The sequence below is a fragment of the Netta rufina genome, assembly GCF_964035555.1.
Source record: "Netta rufina genome assembly, chromosome: 15".
In the NCBI taxonomy this organism is placed as follows: domain Eukaryota; kingdom Metazoa; phylum Chordata; class Aves; order Anseriformes; family Anatidae; genus Netta; species Netta rufina.
Genome location: NC_140138.1, coordinates 16538319 through 16560581, shown reverse-complemented (window position 1 = coordinate 16560581; position 22263 = coordinate 16538319). Strand labels below are relative to the sequence as shown.

Below are 22263 nucleotides of genomic sequence, written 5' to 3'. Positions count from 1 at the left end.
TGAAAAATCAGTCATGTTTACAGAAGGGGGGCAGAGGTATGTGGCAGTCTGTACCAGCCCCAGAGACACCTTCACGCCTCTGCTTCGCCCCATGCCTCTCAGCCACCCTGCCCACCCCGTGTCTGTTTTCCCAGGCAGCCCGTATAAAAAAGAAACGCTTCTACTACTAAAAATAATAAGACAAGATGAGGGTAGGGTTTTTCAGTTAGTCGTATTCGGAAGCTACCTAATAAAAAAGTATACATTCAGCGGTAGGCCGGGCGCCCGGCAGCTGCTGGCAGCCTGCGGCCCTCAGAGGATGCTGCACTTCCCCTTCTCCACCCAGGGGTTGTTCTTCATCAGCTCCGGGTTCAGGAAGGGATCTTCTGGGATGCCGTCCTCGATCCACTTCACGAACCTGCGGGAGGGGTCAGGGGGATGTTACACAGCCTGGGTTTTTGGGGCTGCAGTGCGCAAACCCCTCTGGATTTGCTCCGCACCGAATCGAGGCCTGCACATGGTGGGCCCAGAGTAATGTTTTGCTACAGAAGCCATCAAGTTGTGGCCCCCAGCTCGCTGAGACCTCATCCTGTCCCCAGGCACTGGGGACAGGCCTCCTGTCCCCAGTGCCTGTGGCTGCCGTGTGCTGCTGGCCTCAGCACTGCCCTGTGAACCATGCTTGGGTCGCCCTTTTCCTCTCCCCCCTCACTGTGTAAGAGCGAGGCCGTGGCGATGTCCCGAGCCCCTTCATGGCAGGCAGCAGCGAGGTGTGAGCCATGCAGAAATATCTCTTCATGACCACATTACACATTTCATTTCCAGCTTTGCTTTACAGCCTCTGGGTGTCCACGCTCACCCCCACTGCCCCATTACAGGAAAGGTACAGGACAGGGCACAAGGTGGTGGCTGAGCCCAAAGTGCTGGGGGGCTCCTGGGGAGTCCCAGAGGTCTCTCAGCTGCCACCACGTCCTGGCCACTTGGGCAGCTTGAGAGGAGCGGGCACGGGGCGTTACGGACACCTGCGGGGGGGTCTGGGGAGCCTTCAGCAGCTGGGGCTTGGGTAACCGCGGGGTGAAAATTTCTGAGCTCGTTCAGGGAGGAGATTTGGAGGGGGTAGGGAGAGAAAGCCCCACAGTCACTCCCAGCCATGCCCACTCACTCGGGTATCGTCTTGGAGGACATCTCCCGCTTGTAGGCCAGCTGGTACTTGAGGCTCTCCACCTCCTTCTTCCACTGCGGCAGGTCCCACTCGTCCATGGCACCTGGGCTCGGCGGGGGCTCGGCGCGGTGGCGGTGGGGGCTGAAAGGCAGGGTGTCCGTGCTGTGTCCCCGGCTGCCCCCCGCCCCATCCCCGTGCTCCCTGAGCTCCTGGGGACATTCCCGATCCCACCCATTGCAGACCTGTGGCTCCGAGAGATTTTGGGAGGTTTTGCTTACCTCGGTGGCACGGCCGGGCACGGTGGTGAGTGCCCGGTGCTGTGCTCTTGTACCCACCCTGAGCCCGTGGGCACATGCAAAGCCTGCCCGGAGAGCCAGGCTGGATTTGACTGTGATTTGGCTGTTGGTGTGTGCAAATAACAAACCAGAGGCTCTCCGGGGTGGGGTGGGGGCAGCATTTTCCTGCCTGGCTGTGGCCCTGAGCGAGGGGCAGGAGGGATTTTGGCCCTGCACAGCCCTGGTGAAGGCTCAGTGGGGTGTTTGTTGGGGATGTATTGCAGCCCCTAAGCCAGTATTTGGGGCTGGGGTGAGATCCCCCTCTCCCAGCCTCACCCCCAAGCTGCAGTAGCCCCCACGGGCAGCACCGAGTGGCACCATCCACCAGGAAAGGAGGCCCTGTGGCCCCAGGGAGGGCTGGTGGGGGTGAGGGGAGCAAAGCACTGAGCACCCCGCAGCAACACGGCGAATAGTGGGGACATGGTGGGGAAACTGAGGCACAGCACCCAATTGGGCACAAGCTGTGACCACAGCTGCGTGATCCCCAGCTCCCCATACTGTCCCAGGGACGGGTGGCACAAGGGGACATCTCCTCCTGCCCGTGGCCACCCATGACCCCAGCAAAGCCCGGGGCCATGCTCTGTCCAGCACAGAGCAGCACCGGGCCCACCCAGCAGCATCACTTTGCACCGGGGTGGCCAAACGGGGGACACCCCGCATCCCGAGCCATCCTCAGCCCCGTGCAGGGCAGGGCTCAGCAGCTCCGTGCTTCTGTAGATCATCCACAGGGAAAATAATCAGCACGGCCGGGAGGAGGGTGAGCACCCAGCGCCCAGCATCCCTGTGCGCCCGCGGTCCGGCCTCCCCGCTGCTCCCGCTCCCGCTCCCTCCGGCGGCTCTCCCGGCGGAGAAGCATCCCCAGCCCCACTCCGGCCATCCCAGCAGCATCCCAGTGCCACGGCCACGGCCGAGCTCTCCACCTACCTCGGCTGGAAAAGGTGTTAGCAGGAGCAGGGGCTGCGTCCGTCCCCGCCGGCTCGGCAAGCTGCGCTGGCCTCGCCTCCCGCTAGCGCTGCCCTCGCTGTCAGCAAGCCCAAATCCTCTGTGTAATCTATTAATGCACAGCCCGTCCAGCTGCCTCCGACACGGCAAGAGCCGGATAATGAGAGCGTCCTCCCCCCCTGCTGCTCCCGGGGGATTTGGCTCCGCTGAACGTGAGCTCCGGGACGAAGGCAGCGTGCTGGGACCGGGGCTGCGGCGGCCGTGATGCCGAAACGCGGCTACCCCGGCCTCGGCTGCGCTGTAAGGGCTGGATGGGCCCCGGGGGGACATGAGTGGGATGAGTGCTGGGACATAGCAGCACCCCAGGGAGTGCCTGCATCCCTGCCCGTGTCCCTGCTCCTATCTGTGCATGTATCTGTGCCTGCATCCCTGCCCACATCCCTGCCTGCATCCCTGCCTGAATCCTTGCAAAGCCTTCCTGGGTGCCATCAGCAAGGACCCCCCCCCAGATGCAGACCCCAGCCCCACGCCATTGCTTTCTCCTGGCTGGTGGCTGTGTGCTGCCCCTGGTTTTCTTGCATCTTCCCACTTTATCTTGCCACTTTCCTGGTGCTGGCAGGGCCAGGAGGCAGGGATTTGCAGGGGTGCACATGGGAATGGCTTACTAAAAAGAAAAAAAGGAAAAAGGAAAAAGAAAAAAAGAAAAAATAAGAAAATTAAAAAAAATAATAATAATAATAATAAAAAAATTGCAAAAGCTGAGAAGTTGGAAATTAAATATTTGGCCAGGGTGAAGGTCAGGGGAAGCACATGTTGAACAACAAGAGCATTAAAAAGCAGCAATTAGTGTAACTTACAGGGAGGAAAAAGATAAAGCCACACTAAGTGTTGTTAACTGATTAAAATCACCATAATTGAAGCAAAAGCAAAACCACAAAGGGAAAAAAAAAAAAACAAAAACAAAAACAAACAAACAAAGCAAAACAAAACAACAAACCATTCATATTAAGCAACCATTTAAAAAAAAAAAAAAAAAAAAAAGTCTGCCCAATTCCACCCCAAAGCAATGAGCCTGGTGTTGCCAAACTGAGGGGGTTCCCTGTGTGCTGGAGGCTCAGGGAGCAAATGCCCTGCATTGGCCTGAGTGCCTGAGGAAAGGGAGGTGAAAAAAAATAATAATAGTAAAAAAAAATATATAAAATAATCTCTTTTATATATACAATGATCTCTTGCAGTCCCTTCCAACCCCTATGTTTCTGTGATTCTGTGAATAATAAAATATGAAATAAATATATACACTAGAAATATAGTAGATCATTTAGCATATAAAATGATATAAATATAATAAAACATAAAGTATATTATAATTAACATGTACTATATATTATAGAAGATGTTTGGTTGATTGGGCACGGATTCCAATCCCTGCTATTAGAAGATATTGACTTATTACGTAGTATTGGGCACAGTTATTATAAAACCAAGTGCAAATCTTCAGAGAAAGACATTTTCTCATACGTAAAAGACCGTATCATTATCTATGGCGTAATCCTCATGATAAGAACTTTATTCTTTGCTGCTCTCTCTCTATCTCTTACACAAAGACTGCACCTCGGATGCCTCTGGCAGCGCAGAAGCCCCTGCAGCCACCCGGGTGCCCCATCCCGAAAGCTTTGCTGCTCCCTGCACTCTGTTGGCGCCCGTCTCCAGGCTCCGCGGGCAGCCTCCACCGAAGATCGATAGCACTAACGGCCTCCCCAGCCTCCTAATGGGCTCACCGCTCCCCTGCCCTGCCCCAGGAGAGGATGCTGCCCACAGCAGCATCCTGGGTGTCTGCAAACGGCTCCGTGGTGGTGGCCTCCTTGGGTCGCCACCGCCTGGACTTTTCCACATGGCACCACCCGCCTGAAGGAGGTCAGCGATATGGCGCGCTGGCCCGCAGATTATCTCGCTGTTGACATCAGTCGTAATCTCCCAGCGCTGCCTCCAAACAATTATGGGAAAGGCTGGGGTTTAGCGATAAAATGACACTGGAGACGGGTTATTGGATTTCTGTGGATTTTCCACAATCTGACTGCAGCGCCGGCTGAGCGGGGCCAGGCAGAGCTGCCAGGGATGGCACAGGCAGTGCCCAGCGAATTTCGGAGCCATCGACACCATCCCAAAGCCGAGGGGGCCCTGAAGCTCATCCCCTCCTATAGCCATGGCCACCCTGGTACCTTTTCTTGGCAGGCTTTGGGCTGGGAGCAGGACAAGTGCCCCGCGTGCCAAATCCCTGAGGACCCACTGAGGACCCAGCTGCGCAGCCCCCGCTGTGCCCACCCCGTGCAGCAGATTGCAGGGCTCGCATTAGCAACCCTGCCTGGCTTTGTAGATTAAAGAATTATGAACTCCTGAAGTTTTGCAATATTAATGATTGTAGCCATCTGTTAATCTGGCAGCCAGCAACAAGCTGTTTTTTTTTTTTTTAAAAAAAAAACTTTGCTTAGTCCAGTTATTAAAATGGAGTATTTTTGGTCTGGCAGGCAGCTGGGAGAAAGCTACTCCTCGGTGGTGTCCCGAGGTGGCCGAGCAGTGACTTCACCCCTTCGTCATCAGTGCCATCTGTGGGCAGCACCAGCACTGGTGGGAAGGAGCCCACCCCCAGCACAGCCTGGGTGAGGGGTAAGAAAGGAGAAAATATCATGAACCCCTTATCTCAGATAGGGTTTGGAGGCTGGAGAAACGTGTCTTGGGTGCAGGAAGGTAAGGGGCAGCTTTGTGCTCCCATACTAGGAGCCAGCAGGGATGGGATCTATCTCACGAGATGCGAGATCAGTGCTAGATGGACCAGCACCAGGATGCTTTCTGAACATCGGGGTGTGCCAGGCAGCTTGCTGTGGGGTATGCAAGAGTGGGCAAGGACATTTGACATGGAGCTACTGTGGCAGCAAGCAGATTTAGCTGCCAGCTGGTTTTGGCTTCTTCTGGGACTGGGGAGAGGGGATCTGTGCCTGTCGAGCACAGTTGGGTGCTGCACCAGCACCCAGGGGAGGACAGCACATGCCGAGCACAGCATTTGAGAGCGAGGCCCCACAACAGCAGCAAGGCACCAGCCCCCATCCACCCCCCAGAAAGCAGGGGTCTGCCCTCAGCACACGCTGCTAATTAAGGCTCTCAGTGGAACGGTATTTTAGATAACTCAGTTCTCTGGTACACACTCTGAAGGGATAAACTCATTTAGCAGGTTAATTAGTGTCCTTGGCAGAAACAGCAGCAGCTCTCTCCCAGCCCACTGAGCAGAGACAGGGCTGGGAAGCAGAGGGGGGACGAGGCAACGTATGTGGGGGTGGTCCTGTGCCCTCACCCACACTGCTCCACTGTCTCCTTGGCCATGAACTTGCCTATTTGCCCTTTTCTCATACAAATCCACCCTGAGTGTGAAGTTATTCATGTCAGGCTTGAGGTGATGGGGTCCCAGTTGGTATTTTCTGTTCAGATCTAGAAATATCCCAGCCATGCTGTGGGAGCTTATGAGTTGCAGCACCACTGGCCCAGAGCAGAAGTAAGAGCCACACAAGGTTAGGGCTGGCACAAGATAATTTTTTTTCCTCCCCTTAAATATTACACTAGAGAACAAGTTTTTAAACAATTAGTTTATTAGCCCCGCATTTTAGAAATCTTACTCTGACAAACTCAATGGAGGTCTGCTGATCACAACCAAGCACACACACACACCTTATACTCCTGGGCTGAACGATGGCATTCCTTTTCCAGACATTACGAATCTCAAACAATTTCATTAGCTCCAGACAAAGTTTTATCTTCAATGCATGTACTTACTTGCAAGTGTTCTACTTAGTGTTTGGCAGTATCAGCTGTATGTACTCTTACTAAAACAGCAGAGTTCTGTTTGCTAAAATACAATATCTGGATCAGAGAGCTTTAGATGCATATTTTCTACTCTGAAGTATAGATTTCAATTTTTAATGAGCTCTGTTCATCTCAATTATACCTGGAGCAAAGCAGGGAAAAAAAATGCCTTCAATTTACCTTTGAGGTTACACTAGTTAGTCTCAGGGTACCGGGAAGATGTTTTCTACTGTGGTTGATTGGGCACGGCTTGGATAGACAGGTACAGTTATTAAAGTCAAGTGCTAATCTGCAGAGAAAGTCATTTTCTCATACATAAAAGATTATATCATTATCTGTAGTATAATCCTTGCTATAAGGGCTTTACTCATTGCTGCTCTAATTCATTAAAATTCAGCTGCAGATAAATAATGAATAGACATGCTATTTACTTACTGCAGTGGAAGCAGTTCCTGCCCTTCCCTGTGATGGTAAATGCAGACTGTGCAGGGTAAGGAAGCGCTGCCCTCACCTGCTCCCACTCCCTCCCCTGCCTGGCCCTGCTCCAGGCACCAAAAGGATGGCACCGAGGAGCCCACACACTTCAAGCTGCAATGGCTTACTTGGCTTTGCCCTTGTCTTTTTACATCTGCAGAGAAGTGAAACAAAGCGTGAGCAACGCCACGCAGGCTGCCCAGCCCCACCGCAGGCTGGAAAGGAAGGCTTGTAGAGCAGGGCGCTGCGGAGAGCCCAAACACCTACAAAGAAGCTTAGTGATTGCAGTCTCCTTCCTCACCTCTGTTACATGAGGAATGGAGGCCTTCTACTCATGTAGATGGGGTGAGAAAGATCACAGCACTAAGAACAAGCCAAAAAACCACCTCTCTTAGAAACCAGGATGAAAGACCATGCCACACGGGCCCAGGCCAGAAAAGAACAGCATGTGGCCACCCCTGCCGCCATCCAACAGAACCACGTTCACCTGCAGCAGGGGACTTCACTGACCCCTGACAGCACAAGGTAAAGGCACAGCAACTGCTTACAAGCAAAACAAAGGAACAAAAACTCACAGAACTGAAAACATGATGTAATTTCTACAAAAAGTTTTATTAAACCTCAAGTAATTTTAGATGCATGTAATTTTCTGTGGAAGACTTGAATAACGTAACTCACTTTGGATAACAAAATACAGTATAACAACTTTGTCCCAACTGCCAAAACAATGCAGACAGGTATCAGACGGGGGGCAAAGAACAGTACAAAAAGGCTAGAAATATTTCCATTTCTACCTTCACAGTTCAAAGAAGTTTTAAGAAAACTTGTAGTCAGACTTCAAAAAAAGACAGCCATCAGCACCAGTTAGAATATAAAAAAGCCCCCCAATTAGAAAACCTCAAAAACTATATATATAGATTTTTTTTTAAGTACAAAAAAAAGGCCATGGCTTTTTTGATTCTGATTTCTTGCAGCAAATAAGAAAGCTTGACACTGAACCACACTAACTGAAGAGTGGTTTATTTTTATAATTATGCACTGAAGAAAACCAAGGAGTGCAAACAGCATTAACATACGCTGTTGTACACTAGTGGAGAGGCAATTTTCCTCATTGGAGAAGGTTTTCTAACTGTTCTCTTAGCAGTTGCTCTGCTGCAGCTTTCTCACCCAGAACACAACTACACAATTGTGCAACTCAAAAGCAAAAACTTCTGGTGTTTTTTTTTTTGTCCGTGTTTCTCTCCTCATACCTCTTGCATGCGCCGCCTCAGATCAGCATCTCTCTGTAGGCCAGCTTTTCCTACAACGTACAGCTCTTGCCTCTTTAAATGAGGGCTTAATACACGTCTCAAAAAAGGACATTTCCAGAACATATCTGCTGAAATACAGCCACTATTCACCACCTAAATCTAAAATTTTTGGTTTTGTCTGTTCAGTTCTTAGGTGAGTGTTTTTAAGTGAAGGAAGAGATGACAAAACAGAAAACAAAGAACCCAGCAAGAGGTATGTCCAGGGAATACAAGTTGAAAAATGCTTGAAAGTTTTGGCAAGTTATAGTTTTTCAATAATGCTTATGAACTTTGAGACTTCACGATGAGCTGCAGTGCCAAGGGGCAGATACCTTAATCCCTGTGCAGACAAAGAAGATAACATACATCAGTAATTTGTCAACTTCACAATAAATGACATTACTAAATATTTCAAATATTTATCAATTATCACATATCAAATACACCATATATCAATGATTTGTCATTTATATGCTTTATTGTTAATTCTAAGATACAGAGATACTTACTACATTGTGAAAGAATCTGCAAAGGTGCTTTGCCCATGGACACCTGAAAAACAGATCCAAATATATAATTCTTAATCCATTTTCCGTAGGGACAGACCTACCCCCAGTTTCAGCCACACTAACAATTCAGTTCAACTTCCAAATAGAGAGGACTCCCGCATCAGATGTACAGTAAAAAAAGACAAAGATAGACCATAACAAAAAGGATCTAATCAAGTTCTCTTGGATTACTGCTAGAGCGTACTGTAAAACCTCACAAAATCTGAGATAAGACGAGGCATTTATTAGAACCGCAAGTTTTTATATGAGCTAAGTTATATTTAACAACTGAGTGAAGTTAGGAATTTTATTTCCTAAGATACATACAAAGGCTTGAAAGAGGGGGGAAAAAAGCATTTTACAAGGTAAGTTAACTCACATGTTCATGATTTTTACTTGAGAGCTACTAAAAAGTGAATTCTCAACATTATTTTGCTGCCATCTGCTACGTGTGAATTAAAAGTGTCAGAGCAGGCAGTTATTCTGCCTTCTGGTATATAAGCATTGAGTCATTTCTTTTTAAAACTATTATGTCAACACATAAGATGTAAGGTGATAGAAGTTAATGCTTTCCTGCACAACCCAGGAGAGCAAGGATTATATTTAGGAATATCTAGTGGTCTCCATAGGGACTTATCAGTGTTTTATCATCATTTGTAATCTAAACATAGTACTCAGACATTTTCAGAGCTGTTTTCCACTCCAGCAGCTTTGTGCTGCTGATCAAATCTTCTCTTTTAAAAAAAAAACAACAACAAAAAAACCAGGATAAGACCAACAAGTACAAACTTAATCCTGTCATCTGTATGCATTACAGTGCCCAGATGTTCCTGAGTCTAGTTTTTAATAGGGATTTACTCCCTCACCACCATGTGAAACATCTTTTACAAGTTTAAAAGAAACGTTGACATCTGTAAACCCACTGTACTCTGGCAGATATACAACAATATACATTTTGAGCTAATTTGAACTATTTCCTCTAAATGAAGTTTTATGCAGCATTATACCTCCCTAGAGTCCAGCGTCTAAATTCCAACTAAGGTTTTTGTTGTTTTTATAAACCTAAATAGAACAAAGTGAGATGACAATGACATTAAACTAACAGAACTTGACTGGTTAGGGTTGCACAGAGCAGACACAACATAGGGCACTGGCAAGTTAGAAGGCCATTTAGTTGAACAGGAACATAGAACAATTCCAAATCCACTCAAACTATCACTTTCAGTATCTTTACTGCTGCTAATAATAAGGAAGTATATAAAACAGTAATTAATTTTGCATTAAACCTGTTAATTAAGAGAAAGCTACCAGCACTGTTGCAATGTATAATGATTTGCTGTTTGGCTATGATAAAGATTAACACTTACATATGCAGGTTTTCTGTAACTATATTCAGAGCGAACAGACCGATAGATTGCATCTTCTTATGTCTGCAAGTCAGGAACAGGCAAAGGAATTCACCCACATACTGGGGACCAAGGTTTTGCCACCTAAACAACATAAGACCAAGAAACAGAACATATCTGTTCAACAACAAAGACAAATGGCAATATCTGCATTGCTTTTCTCTTGATGCTACTTTCTCATACTTCAATCTGCTTTACAAGTAGTAGCATCTCATTATAGGAATGCAAAAATCACAATTTCCACTTAAAACCTTCTGATTAACAATGTATCTATTAGGTAGGCATAGCAATACCGTGACCAGGCATTCTTTTTCCAGCTGGAACTATTTCACCATGATAGGGGTCCCCATCAGGGAAAGAGACTTCAGATTGCTGCAGCTATTCCAGATGTACCTTTACTTGGCCAATAAGCATTACTGTGTAAGAAATACAAAGCTTTATTGCTATGTGAACGGCTGCACTGGGTGAGGTCAATGGCCCGTCTAGCTCAGTATCCTCCCTTCGCAACAACCGCAATATTTATTTTGGCCTTCTGCAAACCAGATACACAGAAGGAGATGCCCTAGATACCTTTTGTTTAAAGGAACAGATAAGGAATAGTGCTAGCTCATACAGATCTGATGGAAATTAATTGTTGTCTAAGTACACTCGTATCGTCAACAGCTCAAGAACCACCTCCTTAGGTCTGGAGTGCTATTTCCACGCTGGTCGTAATTGAGTCTTACAGCAATTTGCTTAATTGCTTTTCAGTCTGTATATGCTTTGTTTCCACAGCATTCTCCATCATCCAAATTCACACCTCCAAGTGATACAACCTTAATCCATCTTGTTTTGCCACGTCAGATTTCCTTTAAGCCCCCTGGTTCTTGATCTGTGAACAATTATTCCCTGGTCACCTTTAGCATAGAAAGCATGATTTTGTAGACCATTATCATAACCCCAGGCTCAGATGGTTGACTCAAGTTAACCAATTCCTCTCACAGAGGTCATTCTATACCTTGAGAAAAGGAATCAGGATCGTGCACAATATTCAAAACAGATGCATCATTTATGTAAGTGTTCTATTGTCTCTTGTTTCCCATTGATTCCTAGCATCTTATTTTCAAAGAGCTAAGGATTATATCTTTGCTAAATGCTACTGCTTCGAGACTGCTGTTAAGATTTTTATAAACAGATTTCAGGAAGCAAGTGTTTACTCACAGTTTTAGCATTGTTACTTTCTGCCGACTCAGATCTCTCAAAATCAGATTGACAGTGCCATGGAGAACATGCTCCTGATAGGAAAGATGATCCAGTAACAGCCTCAGAGCCCAGAAGTTACTCTAGGAAAAGACAAAATAAGGGCACTGATTTAACTTAGTTGTCTATCATTTCTTAAAAAAAACACAAATACACAAAAGAAATTAAAGGTCAAAAAAGCTTAAGGGGAACAACACCAGGTTGGTGTTACACAGATTTTATATTTAATCTGCTTTAATCTCTTAGAATAGAAGTCAATATCTAGGACTCACCCCAAAAGCCAGGGCTATCTCTAGGAAGGAAGTCAAGTATGGGAGATCACAGAAAAGCATCTGTTGTACTGCTTGCACTGCGAGAATAAGACAAGCCTCATGCTGTAACTGCAGGAAGAGATATCCACAAGAAGAGACATGTATTTATAAGTCCACTTTCTCACTACTCGCATATCACATCCAATCAAATCAGCGCTAAGTCACTACCATTCCAAGCACACAGGCTAGATGATAGACATGACATCCAGAAGAATCTTACAGTGACCAAAAGATGGAGAATAAAACAAGTATTTCTGTTTCTATAGCATGTTTTGCCTGGGGCTTTCAAAGTCCTCACAGAAACATGAAGTCTTGTACCATCACAGTAAAGCAGAAGTGGAAGAATTAAGGGGAGAAAAACTCTGGCCCAAGAGGAACATACTTGGAGAATAACCTAAATGCAGTTTCCTCAAGAGAGGTGAAACAGAGTAAGATTGCTCCTTAGATAGGTGATTGTATTTAATAAAATAACCCGTTTCAAGTCATGCTTCACACCTGAAACCATTGTTCAAAGCAAATTGTGAAACTGCTATTCTGAGTTTTGAGACAAACACACTGTTAGTATCAAAGGATAGCTTCTTATTTGAATCAAATGACACAAGATTATTCTATGTGCGAGGTTAACACAGAATCAGGGATTACCAGCCCTCACTTTGTAGATGCATAAATTTGGACAGCAATGAATTTAAACTTCTCCTGGATTGAAGATTTTCTTAGAGTCAGACCAAAACAGACCCTAATCATTTCCTTACAATCCAAGATTTCTGCTCTAACCTTCAGACTATGTGAAGAACAACAGTCTTATGCCATTTCCCAAAAATCTTCAAGCCCTCTCTTAACAGCTTTTCATAATAATACAACTGCAGTATCTTTGAGAGCTATAAACCAAGTTGTCAATTTCCTTATTGCCAGATGCACACTTACTTGAGGAGAGAAAATAGCAGGTGGTAAAGAAACATTAACTTTTGCCTTCAGTTCCTGCAAGAGACTGCCACTGGCAGCCAGCACCCCCTGCAAAAGAAGTAACGAATCACAAGTCAAAGAGGATGCCTACCTACTTTACAAACTGCCCAATACGATCTCCTTTAAAGTGATTTCAGTTATTTTCAGCATTTTTACAGATGCAGTTGACTGTTCAACAGCATACACATGGAAAGTTGAGGCTCTGTAGCATTAACTAGACGTATCATTTTAACCTGTTATGCTTAGCAGACACTTATTTCTGCTCTTCTCAAGAAAACACCCAGATACTGTCCCTTAGGACTCTTTGAACACGTTTTTCTTAAATGGCTTTCCTATCCATTTTGCTATTGTCTGATTCATCTCAACATTGAACAATACAGAATTAGTGTTCAGCATTGAGCTGCAAAAAGAGTTAATCTATTCCCTATTCACAATTTTTGCAAAGTATTACGTTTGGCACATACCATAAGAATATTTGATGAGGTAGTGTAACATTAACCTTAGTATTTAAAAGGATGAGGCAATGCCCACATCCAATTATGTCTTGTATAAAGCAGAGACAACAGTACTTCCATCTCAAAGCCCTATTTCAGTTACCTCTTGGAAGTCAAGCGGTGGCTCTTTCAGTGACAGAGGATGTAGGTGCCCACTTTTTTCTAGCAAGCGGCTACTACCCAAAATCATGATGAGGGAACTCCAGCATTTAGGCTGAAACACAGAAGAGCATTTGTTTTACAGTCAAATCCATGTTTAGCAATCAGAGTAAGTCCCCTTGACATGCTGACTTGTATTCACTCTTCTTCCTCTCTCTAATGGAACACCCAGGCAAAACTACACCCAAATTACATGTTAATGCTTGGGGTTTCCCCAATCTCATTTATCAGGTTGCAAAACAGCCCACCTATTTTGCCTCACCTATAGTAAAGTGAGGCTTTTTTCACCCGTTTTATTTCTATTCTATGACCCATCAACAGACCTGCTGCTGGTGTGATCATTACTGCTATGATTATTTACAGTGGGGCTGTAAGAACATATATATATGGTAAATTTGATTATCACTACCATGGCATACTGCAAAACCCAGTAAATTTACAAGAGCTGCATACATACAAGATTTGTCATAATTTTGTCAGGAAGGTTCCAGCTAAATCAATGGACCGTTTACAAAACTTGACACGTTTTGTGACAGAGCGCAGAACTATTATCGGAGAAAAGAGTTTGTTTCCTCCCCTCCCCCAAACAAGACTTTTTAAATGATCAAAAACCCCACAAGTAAAGCAAAAGTCTCACAAAGGTGTGAACCATTCAGAGAAAAGGGTCCTGACAGTAAATCCTTTCATTGGAGAAGTAACTGGACAAAACTGATAACGTACAAAACGACTCAATGGGGCATAGAAAGAGTTTTAATACAGACTCACATTCCTATATAGTGACAGATTGCTGTAAAGGAGTTTGAGTGCCTGCTTAATTAGAACAGCATCCTTCAATGGAGACCCTGCAAGAAGAAAAATCCAAGACTCTTTTTTATTGCCTGAATAACTACAGAGTATGGATAAAACCAAGATAATAGTTTAGTTGCAGACAGGTTTCTACAGAAACCGAAAGGAAAAAAACAAGCATCTACAGCTATTTTTTTTAGAATATTTTGCTGTAGTTCTTCTATACAGAACCTACATGCTATCCTAGAAAACTGTAAAAAAAATGAATGAAGTTTAGACTTCAGAATGTCATTAAAAGCTGTAATTAAGATTCTAAACGTTTGAAAGCAAGAAGTTACACTTGCCAGTTGTAATCCAGGGCGCAGGGTCTTGAATATCCTTTCCAGTGGGGACACTGCCTGTTCTGAACATCTTCAGGTAGACCTCAAACTGAAAAGGCGTTAGCCGACAGGCAGTGCAGCATGCCAGGCTATTGACGGGAAACAACAGAGAATGTGCCGCATCAAGGAAGTCTCCAGTTTTACACAAATAGAATGGGATTTTATCTCGAAGGTCTCTTAACCTGGAAAGAAGTAAATGCATACACAGTGTAAAACTTACAGTGAACAAAAATAAAGTATGTATATACCTGATTAAGTTTGAAAGCTAGTAAATTACATCCAATAAGGCAGAATTTAGCTGCAGTACAGTATTATTTTCACTTGGTAAACAGCTGCCAAAATCCCACTTTTCTTTCTGTCATTTTATTAAGACACTGAACAAAAGGACAGACTGGGACACAAACCTAAGGAAAAGAAACAAGAAGAGCTATTTACCCTTTGGTATCATTGCATTTCACAGCTCTCAGGTAGCGAACAACTTCTTTATAGCTGGGTAGAGAAAAAACAAGTGGGTAGGAAAAAAAAGGAAGTGTTAAGCTGTGTACATGTCAAATATTACAATTCATGAAGCAAAACAGTAGTTCCTCCCACATAAGAGATATTGCAAAAATAGGTTAGAAATACAACTGGCAGAAAGAGAGACTGTTGGAAGTAAGTTCCATAAAGACACTTTGGAACACAGCAGATATCTGAATTAAGGAGCTATCCAAAGATCATCTCTGTACTCTAGGAAAATAGAACAGGAGGCTGGGAACAGGAGCATCTTTAAGTGGATTATATTCTTTTGAATAGAAGCTTCAGAAGACTCAGAGACCAGAACACACTTTTTTTTTTTTTTTAAATGTCTTCTATCTAGTCAGCCTTTGACAAACAGAGCACATTTTAAACATCAAAGTCTAAAACCTAGTGAGATTATAGAAACAATGAAGTTTTACACTTCAACATTCCTTTCAGGTCTGAAGCGTTAAAATGGCTTGATTCTATTATGAACAACTCCAAAAAGTAATGACTTTGTTGATAAGTAATACGAATGAGCAGCTTCAAATATATACATATTTTTTGGTATGTTTCCCCATAATGCAAAACTTCTACAAATGTTAGGAAAAGACTACATTGCAGTTAATAACAAAGTTGAATTTATAATATGAAAAAAAAAAAAACCCACAAAACAAGACTAAACCAATCTCACTTCATTTTGTCTACTAATTTCTCCACTCGGGCCTGTATGACAGGAAGCGCTTCCCACAGAAATATTTTTCTTCCTTTCTGTGTTCTTTGTCCAGTGGTGTTCTGGCCTTTTAGAACAGTGGTGAGTAAGACATGATCCCACGGCACAACGTTCAAGCTAGAAGCACAGAAAGAAATGTTAAGTGTATTTTTTTTTAGTGCGCCACAATGTATTTCCCTTAAGTAATGTAAAGACTTATTAATAAAACATTTGAAGTTTACCGTTCAATTTGAGGGACAGAAACACAAAATTGTCAATATGCACTTAGCAATAGCATCAAATAATATCTTACTACGGTAAGGACAGGATAGGAAGTAGCTAATACTGAAACCTTCCAATAAAATGTGCATATCTCCAGCACATCAATGAAAGAACCATTCTATACAGCTGTTTTCAAATAAGCCAACTGTATGAAAATATACTTTGTAAACAACAAGCAAAGAACGTACCTATTTGAGAAGCCAAAACAGTGACATGGAAGTGAAATGGACTGGAAAAAATGAATAAACTTCTCATATAAATTTTTTGGGAAGTCACACAGCACTAGCATCCTCTGAAGTTGTGTTGTGATCCTGTTTTAAATAGAAAAACAAAACAAAAACGTTAAATAAAATTGCTACTTAAATTAAAAAAAAACAAACAAACATGGAAAACTACAGAGTACGTATAGATTTCGGTTAAATGTCACAAAGTTTGGATCTGTAAGTTTGTGCTTTAAGATTTGCAGTGAATATGGATATTGCTCTTATGTTATTAATTGTAAACATCAGTGCAAGCATGTGTTCTGTGGTCTTATGCTTTAAAGAAGATCCCCAATGAGTGTGCAAGAAATACTGCAGCAGCGTCCTGTAAGCTCGATAAGGAAGCTGATCAACCTGAGCTCCTGGCAGCTTCAAAGCTTGTGAAACCATTTTTGTCTTAACTGAAAACTGAAGATAACACACTGACACAAAGAAGAGCTTGATTCGTTTGAAACTGCGGGAGGGAGGCAAAGAAAATTCTTTTACTGTTCTTTTAAGGTAAAAAATTAATAAATTCAGGAATAGTCATTTAAAATGAAAACTGATACAGGATTTAGGTTATACCTGTCATAGAGGTGAGAATATTAATTGTTTTTGAGCGCTCCTAAAAAAAAGTTAATTCTTAATTCATTAACCTTCTGTTGCAAGTGAATTTCAGGTTAAAGGTGAAAAGCTAAAATGAGAAATGAATTAAGCCAAGTGAGCGAGATGTCCTCATTCATTAACCTCTGGGGGAACTTCACTATGTTACATCCCCGACTACTCCATCCCAGTGGAGGACTACAAGGCTGCTGTTTTGATTCTGAACAGATGCTATTTACTCTTTGGCTTACTAACCACAAGTAGCTACCCAACACCATCTTTTGGTCTGGCCCTACAGAACACTCCTAGATTACAGTTTAAAAGTAATCCATCTTCTTGGCTTTGAGTTCACTATCAAGGTAGTCTCCTCTGAGGCAACAAAGAAGGGTTGAGTCTTTATGTGGCTCTAAGTAAGGCCAATACTGCTCTCGTCCTTCACAGAAAGGAACTAAGATGCAGAGATGCTAAAAACCCTGATTTGCTGCATACAATCGTAGAATAAGAGAGCATGCTGAGGTCCCTGCTTATTAGGCTGACTGGTACGTGTAGTTTTCTATGCTCTTCTGTCTGTCCCTACACATCTGCAGTCTTCACACATGCAGCTCGCTCTCCATACCCTGCTTAAACAAACCAGTGCCTGACATTGTATATTTAGGTCCTGTTCCCCAGTGCTACAGAACCATAAGACTCCATACCTTTATTTTAGATCTGTGCACGTTTACTTAAGGCTTTTAAGAGCTAAAGCACGCACTCAAACCTCAAGTGCAAGCAGAATGCTTGCATCTAGCAACCATCTTATTGTCATCTCAGCACTATGTGATAAGTCTTACCTTTGCAACAAATAAGGGACAGCAAGCTTTAGCGAATCAATATGACCATGGTTCTGCCAGCTTCTAAGGGGGGCACAGAGAGGGGGAGGGAAAGAAAAGCATTATTTTTTTTTTTGTTTTTCCTGCATTTTTACCTTCTCTGTACACAACTGTTTGAGACAACACTTTTCTTAAAAAGCATTGGGAGCTATCATGCTAATAATTGATAAAACAAGTGATCGAAGTGTAAAACATCCTAGAGCTGGTTTTCAGCAGTACCTAACCAACCAACGCACAACCCCTCTGGCACAGTCACAGGGGCAGGAAAGCGGTACCTAACCTTCTAATATGTTGTATTAGATCATTTTAAGCACATCTGTGCTTGCACAGGGCTGTTTATCAGCCCACAAGAGGGCCAAACCACATCCTATGTGACTACTGTGAACGCTGTGGGACTCACAGTAAGTGTACAGGGAGACCTACCCAAACAATGGTTCCAACCTTGATAACTCCTCAAAAATAACTGCAGAGAAGCTGCTGTTTCTGGCCCGTTGAACTAATCCACACCACATTTACTGCTGCTTTTTAAGAAGCCTTCAATTCTAGCTCCAAAATATTTAGATTCTGTTAAGCAAAGTTCCGGGACCTTGCTCGAGCCAGACAGCAATCAAGTATGAACCAGCCATACTATAAACATGAAAATAAAAAACAGACTTTAAACACTGTGCTGTTTATTTATTGTTCAGTCCTCCCAGTGAAACAGGTCAGTTTCTACCAGACTTATGGGACAGCTCTAAGACTTACTACCTGAAAAGCATCACGTCCTCCCTTCCAGTTCAGAAGCAGATGTTTCTTCACATAATGCAGCTTGCACACATTTCGTTCAGGAAGGTTCCCCTGCCCTTTATCTTCTCCCTTAGAACTGATTCCCACCTGCCACCATCTGCTGTCTGTTACCCTCTGCTTCCAGTTCCCATCTCAAATTCCGTCATCAGAGATCACCTCTCTCCCTCATGGCTCAATCCCATGCAACTTCTTCCTCCCACATGCAACCTTTATCATTCTCTGTCCCCCAGAATCCTTCCCTGCAGTCAGGCTCATTTCCTCCTCACGCACACTCATTTTCTCCTCACTGTGCTGCAACCAGGGCTATGACCTTTACACTGTTCCTACCCTTAATAAATGGAAAACCAGAACTCTCTCACTTAATCTCCTCCTTTTGAGGAGCAAACAGAGATTACACATTAGATATGGAACCGGATACTTACAAAGCAGGGTCTTTATGAAGGGCTAGCTCTTTAGCCGCTCCCAGAAGCATAACAGCAGTAGCTTTAGGATTCTCTCTTTCTGCCTGATTTAAAAATCTTGTTACCAGTGCAAAAACTCCAGAATACCTAAGAAAGTTAAGCAGTCCATAAGATAAAGTGTCTGGAACGACACTTTGTAAACACATGGCAATTATGACCATTCTACAGTTGGAAAGCAAACTAACTTGCCTTTCCTCGAGAATCTACGACACGGTGACATGGCATTTGCAAAGCATTACTTTCAGTATTTTAAAGGCATATACCACTGAGTAAGAACTAAACCCAATCCTAAGAAATTAGTAAAAATATTGACTTTAGTTTCATGCTTTCCCAAATCGTTATGAGTAATATTAGCCACTGTCTTCTCAAAGCACAAGAGACATATTTAAAAATATACATAAAGGAGTTTTTGAATTGAACTTGGATGTAGTTTAATTGCCAGCTGACCAGATAGGTTCCCTCAGTTAAGTTCCTGCTATCTCAGGCGCCATGACTCTAACTAGCATGTAACTAAAGGAAAGCAAACTTGCACTGACCAACACGTACTGCTAGTTGTGGTGTCACTTACTTGTATACAACCTCCGGGTTGCGTGACCTGCAGACACTGCATTGGCCAGGAGGTAACTTTGGGAGACAAAAGCATTCATGTTGTATGGGAGGTATTTTTTCTCCAATCAAATACTTATTATATTCCACAGAAAGTTCCTGGATAAAATTTATTAGAAGATTTCCTAAGAGGGCAGGCAGAGACGTAAAACTGTTAGTGCATCCATTTTCTTCAAAACTAAAAGAAACAGCAAGACATTCATAGGTACCCTGTGCAAAATGTTTGTCAAATCCCCTGCATGCAATCTTAATGGCCAGGCATGCTTTGGCGCTTCTTCCAGGGGGAAAAAAGTAGGAAGCAAAAAAAACAGACCTGCAGATCTGTCTGTTCCACAAACAGCCCAGGAAGGGGATAGCAGAGAAAAGTTGCTACCTAAATAATTCACCAGGCCTTTGCAAGGACAGCTGCAGTCCAGACAAGCAGTCCTCATAGATTTTAAGTATCATCGAGCCACAGACTGAGCAGCCAGCCAGCCACAGGTCTCCCAAGACAGTGTAAGTGCACTGTGCTTACCACCATGCCGAAGGTCTGCGTCTATTTCTGTGAGCTCCAATTTGAACATTACAAGAATACCAGCCAAGGCAAAATCACGCTGTTCCTTCCAGAATTTGCTTTTGTTATGTGCGTTGCAATGACAGAGGGAAGAGGTCGTCCAATTCTGGCACTATTTCATGAAAAGGGAAAGACAGGGAAAAGTTTTTTTTTTCTCCTCTCAAGTTAAGCAGACAAAAAGTTGTTCCTCCAACTCAGTGAAGGACTAGAAGGACAGAGATACACAAAAGATCCCTCCCCCTAAAACAAAACAAAAAGAGTCACACCAGAGAAACAAACAAACAAAACAATGCTCCCCCCTACTTCGCCCCCTGCACTTTGGTTAGGAATATCTAAAGTTTGACCTTTGCCTAGGGCAGTGAGAAACAGTCCGATTTAGTGCAATTCCATGAAATACACCATGTGCCCAAGGAAAAGAGAAGGTACATTTGTTTTTTTATCAAATGAACATCTACTCCAACAACTTACTGGACTACTAGAAATAAATACAGACACTGGCCATGTGTTAGTAGCGCTGTGAAGCTGACTGAGATGAACATTTAGAAGAGGAAATGTTAAAATAATCAAATTCTAAGTTTTGTTTATTGTTTTAATGCGCATAAGAGTGATGTCTTTCAAAGACTTCAGGAATTCAGTTTACTTGAAGTTGTGCTTTTTTTTTTTTTTTTTTTTAACTACAGTTCTTCCTTACCTCAGAAGCTAGTTTATCACAAATGTAGCAGTAGCACTGACTGCAAAAATCAGCATTTTTTCCAAGGGGCGAGCACGTATCACATTCCATTCTCCTGCACAGTTAAAAAACAGACCATTACTTACAGAGCTGGCTGTGCCCTTGTCCAACTCTTTCTGCTTGTTAGCTGTTCAAATGCTAACAAGGTTACTTGACAAGGTGGCTTAAATGTAGGGAAGGAAAGCCCCATATCGTCCTCCACATCAGCGAACATACTCAAATGGGTGTATTGTACAGTCATATCTGGCGTGGGGCATCACATTTGCTTGTTTACAGAACGTAACCATGAGGTCACATTCCTCGTCTACAACCTCTTCAGTTTTCTCCTCTTCCACAGCGGTCTTTTCTGTATAAAAGAGAAAAAAAGTCTAAATGAGTAGAGAGGTAACTACAACTTGATAACAAAGTTATCAGCTACTAAGAGTTATTCTTTGAAACACTAAGATGCACGTTTTCTTATGATTTCATATGGTGCAAATGGCACACAGGAAGGGGACAAGAGACTTGTACACACCATCCAAAGAGAGGCAGGAGAGGCTTTCACAGATTTGTCTTGTGAGGAGAACTTTCACAGGTGAGCAGGAGCCCAGTGCTTACCTGACGGGTCCACCAACAGAACCGAAGTCCCAAGTGTGCTCTCAGTTTCATCGTCGCTGATGAGGATCACACCCTGCTCCTCCTCCCCCTTTGAGGACCCCATGGTTGCCAAAGCCCGAAGGAAGCACCACGCTGCTGGGCAGCAAGCAGGACACAAAGCTCGCCCCCACTGCCCTCAGAAACACCCCAAAACGCCTCCCCCAAAGCCCCCAACCCCTCCGAACCGCCCCAGGGACGGCACCACCCAGCCTTTACCACAACCAACAGCCCCCAAAACCTCCACTTTTCCACCCAAACCTCAACGACGAGGAAGGGAGGGACAAAATACAGGGCACAGGAGGGCGGGAGCTGCCCCCTTTGGCGAGACCACCGCCACTCACCGCCCCCGGGCCCCGCAGGCCGCCCCCACCTCACGGCCCGGCCCCGGGTCCCCCCCCCCCCCCGGTCCCCACCGCGCTCCTCAGCGTCCCGCCGGGCCCCGCCACTCTTTGAACCCCCAACCGCTTCCGAGGCGGTGACACTATGGGGGCGGCACGCCCTGAAGCCGCCCGCGCTACTTCCGCCCTCACAGCGGGTTGGGAATGGCTGGGAGGGCAATGAGGGGCCGCCATCTTTGGTGTGGGCAAGGGGGTGTGTGTGTCCCTCACGCCTAGGGGCATGACTGGCCCCCTGGTGGAATAAACCCCTAATAAACCCCTCGTCCTTCACAGCAAATGGGGGGGGGACAGGAATCATGGCAGGGTGTGATCCTGCAGGGCCCTGTGGTGTGCGAGGTGTTGTCTGAGGGAAGGGAGAGGCTGACTCTCACGCCTCACGGCAGCCTCCTTTGGGATCTAATTTACTTACTTTATATTTGAAGACAGCCGTGGTGTCTCCTTTTGGGGGTCTCTGTGACTGAACCCCACAGATGTGGCCCCAAACACCACACACACAGTGAAAAAGTCCAGTCCCTTCCAGCCAGGCCCAGCATCCACCACCACGGCAGCTGCTCACGGAGCTTTGCTGCTTTGGGCA

General features: G+C 44.5%; 2 protein-coding genes across 2 annotated transcripts; both read right to left on the bottom strand.

Moving 5' to 3' along the window:
• Positions 1-291: 291 nt before the first annotated feature.
• Positions 292-1236, bottom strand: GNG13 (G protein subunit gamma 13; the record flags this gene model as incomplete). Its single annotated transcript, XM_084296059.1, has 2 exons — positions 292-397; positions 1139-1236. 2 exons carry the CDS (start codon positions 1234-1236, stop codon positions 292-294), a joined length of 204 nt encoding a protein of 67 aa, XP_084152185.1.
• Positions 1237-19327: 18091 nt separating this feature from the next.
• LOC311215152 (uncharacterized protein) lies at positions 19328-21352 on the bottom strand (the record flags this gene model as incomplete). Its single annotated transcript, XM_084296179.1, has 5 exons — positions 19328-19494; positions 19884-20034; positions 20614-20707; positions 20869-20998; positions 21250-21352. The coding sequence occupies 5 exons, from the start codon at positions 21350-21352 to the stop codon at positions 19328-19330; spliced, it is 645 nt and encodes a 214-aa protein (XP_084152305.1).
• Positions 21353-22263: the final 911 nt, after the last annotated feature.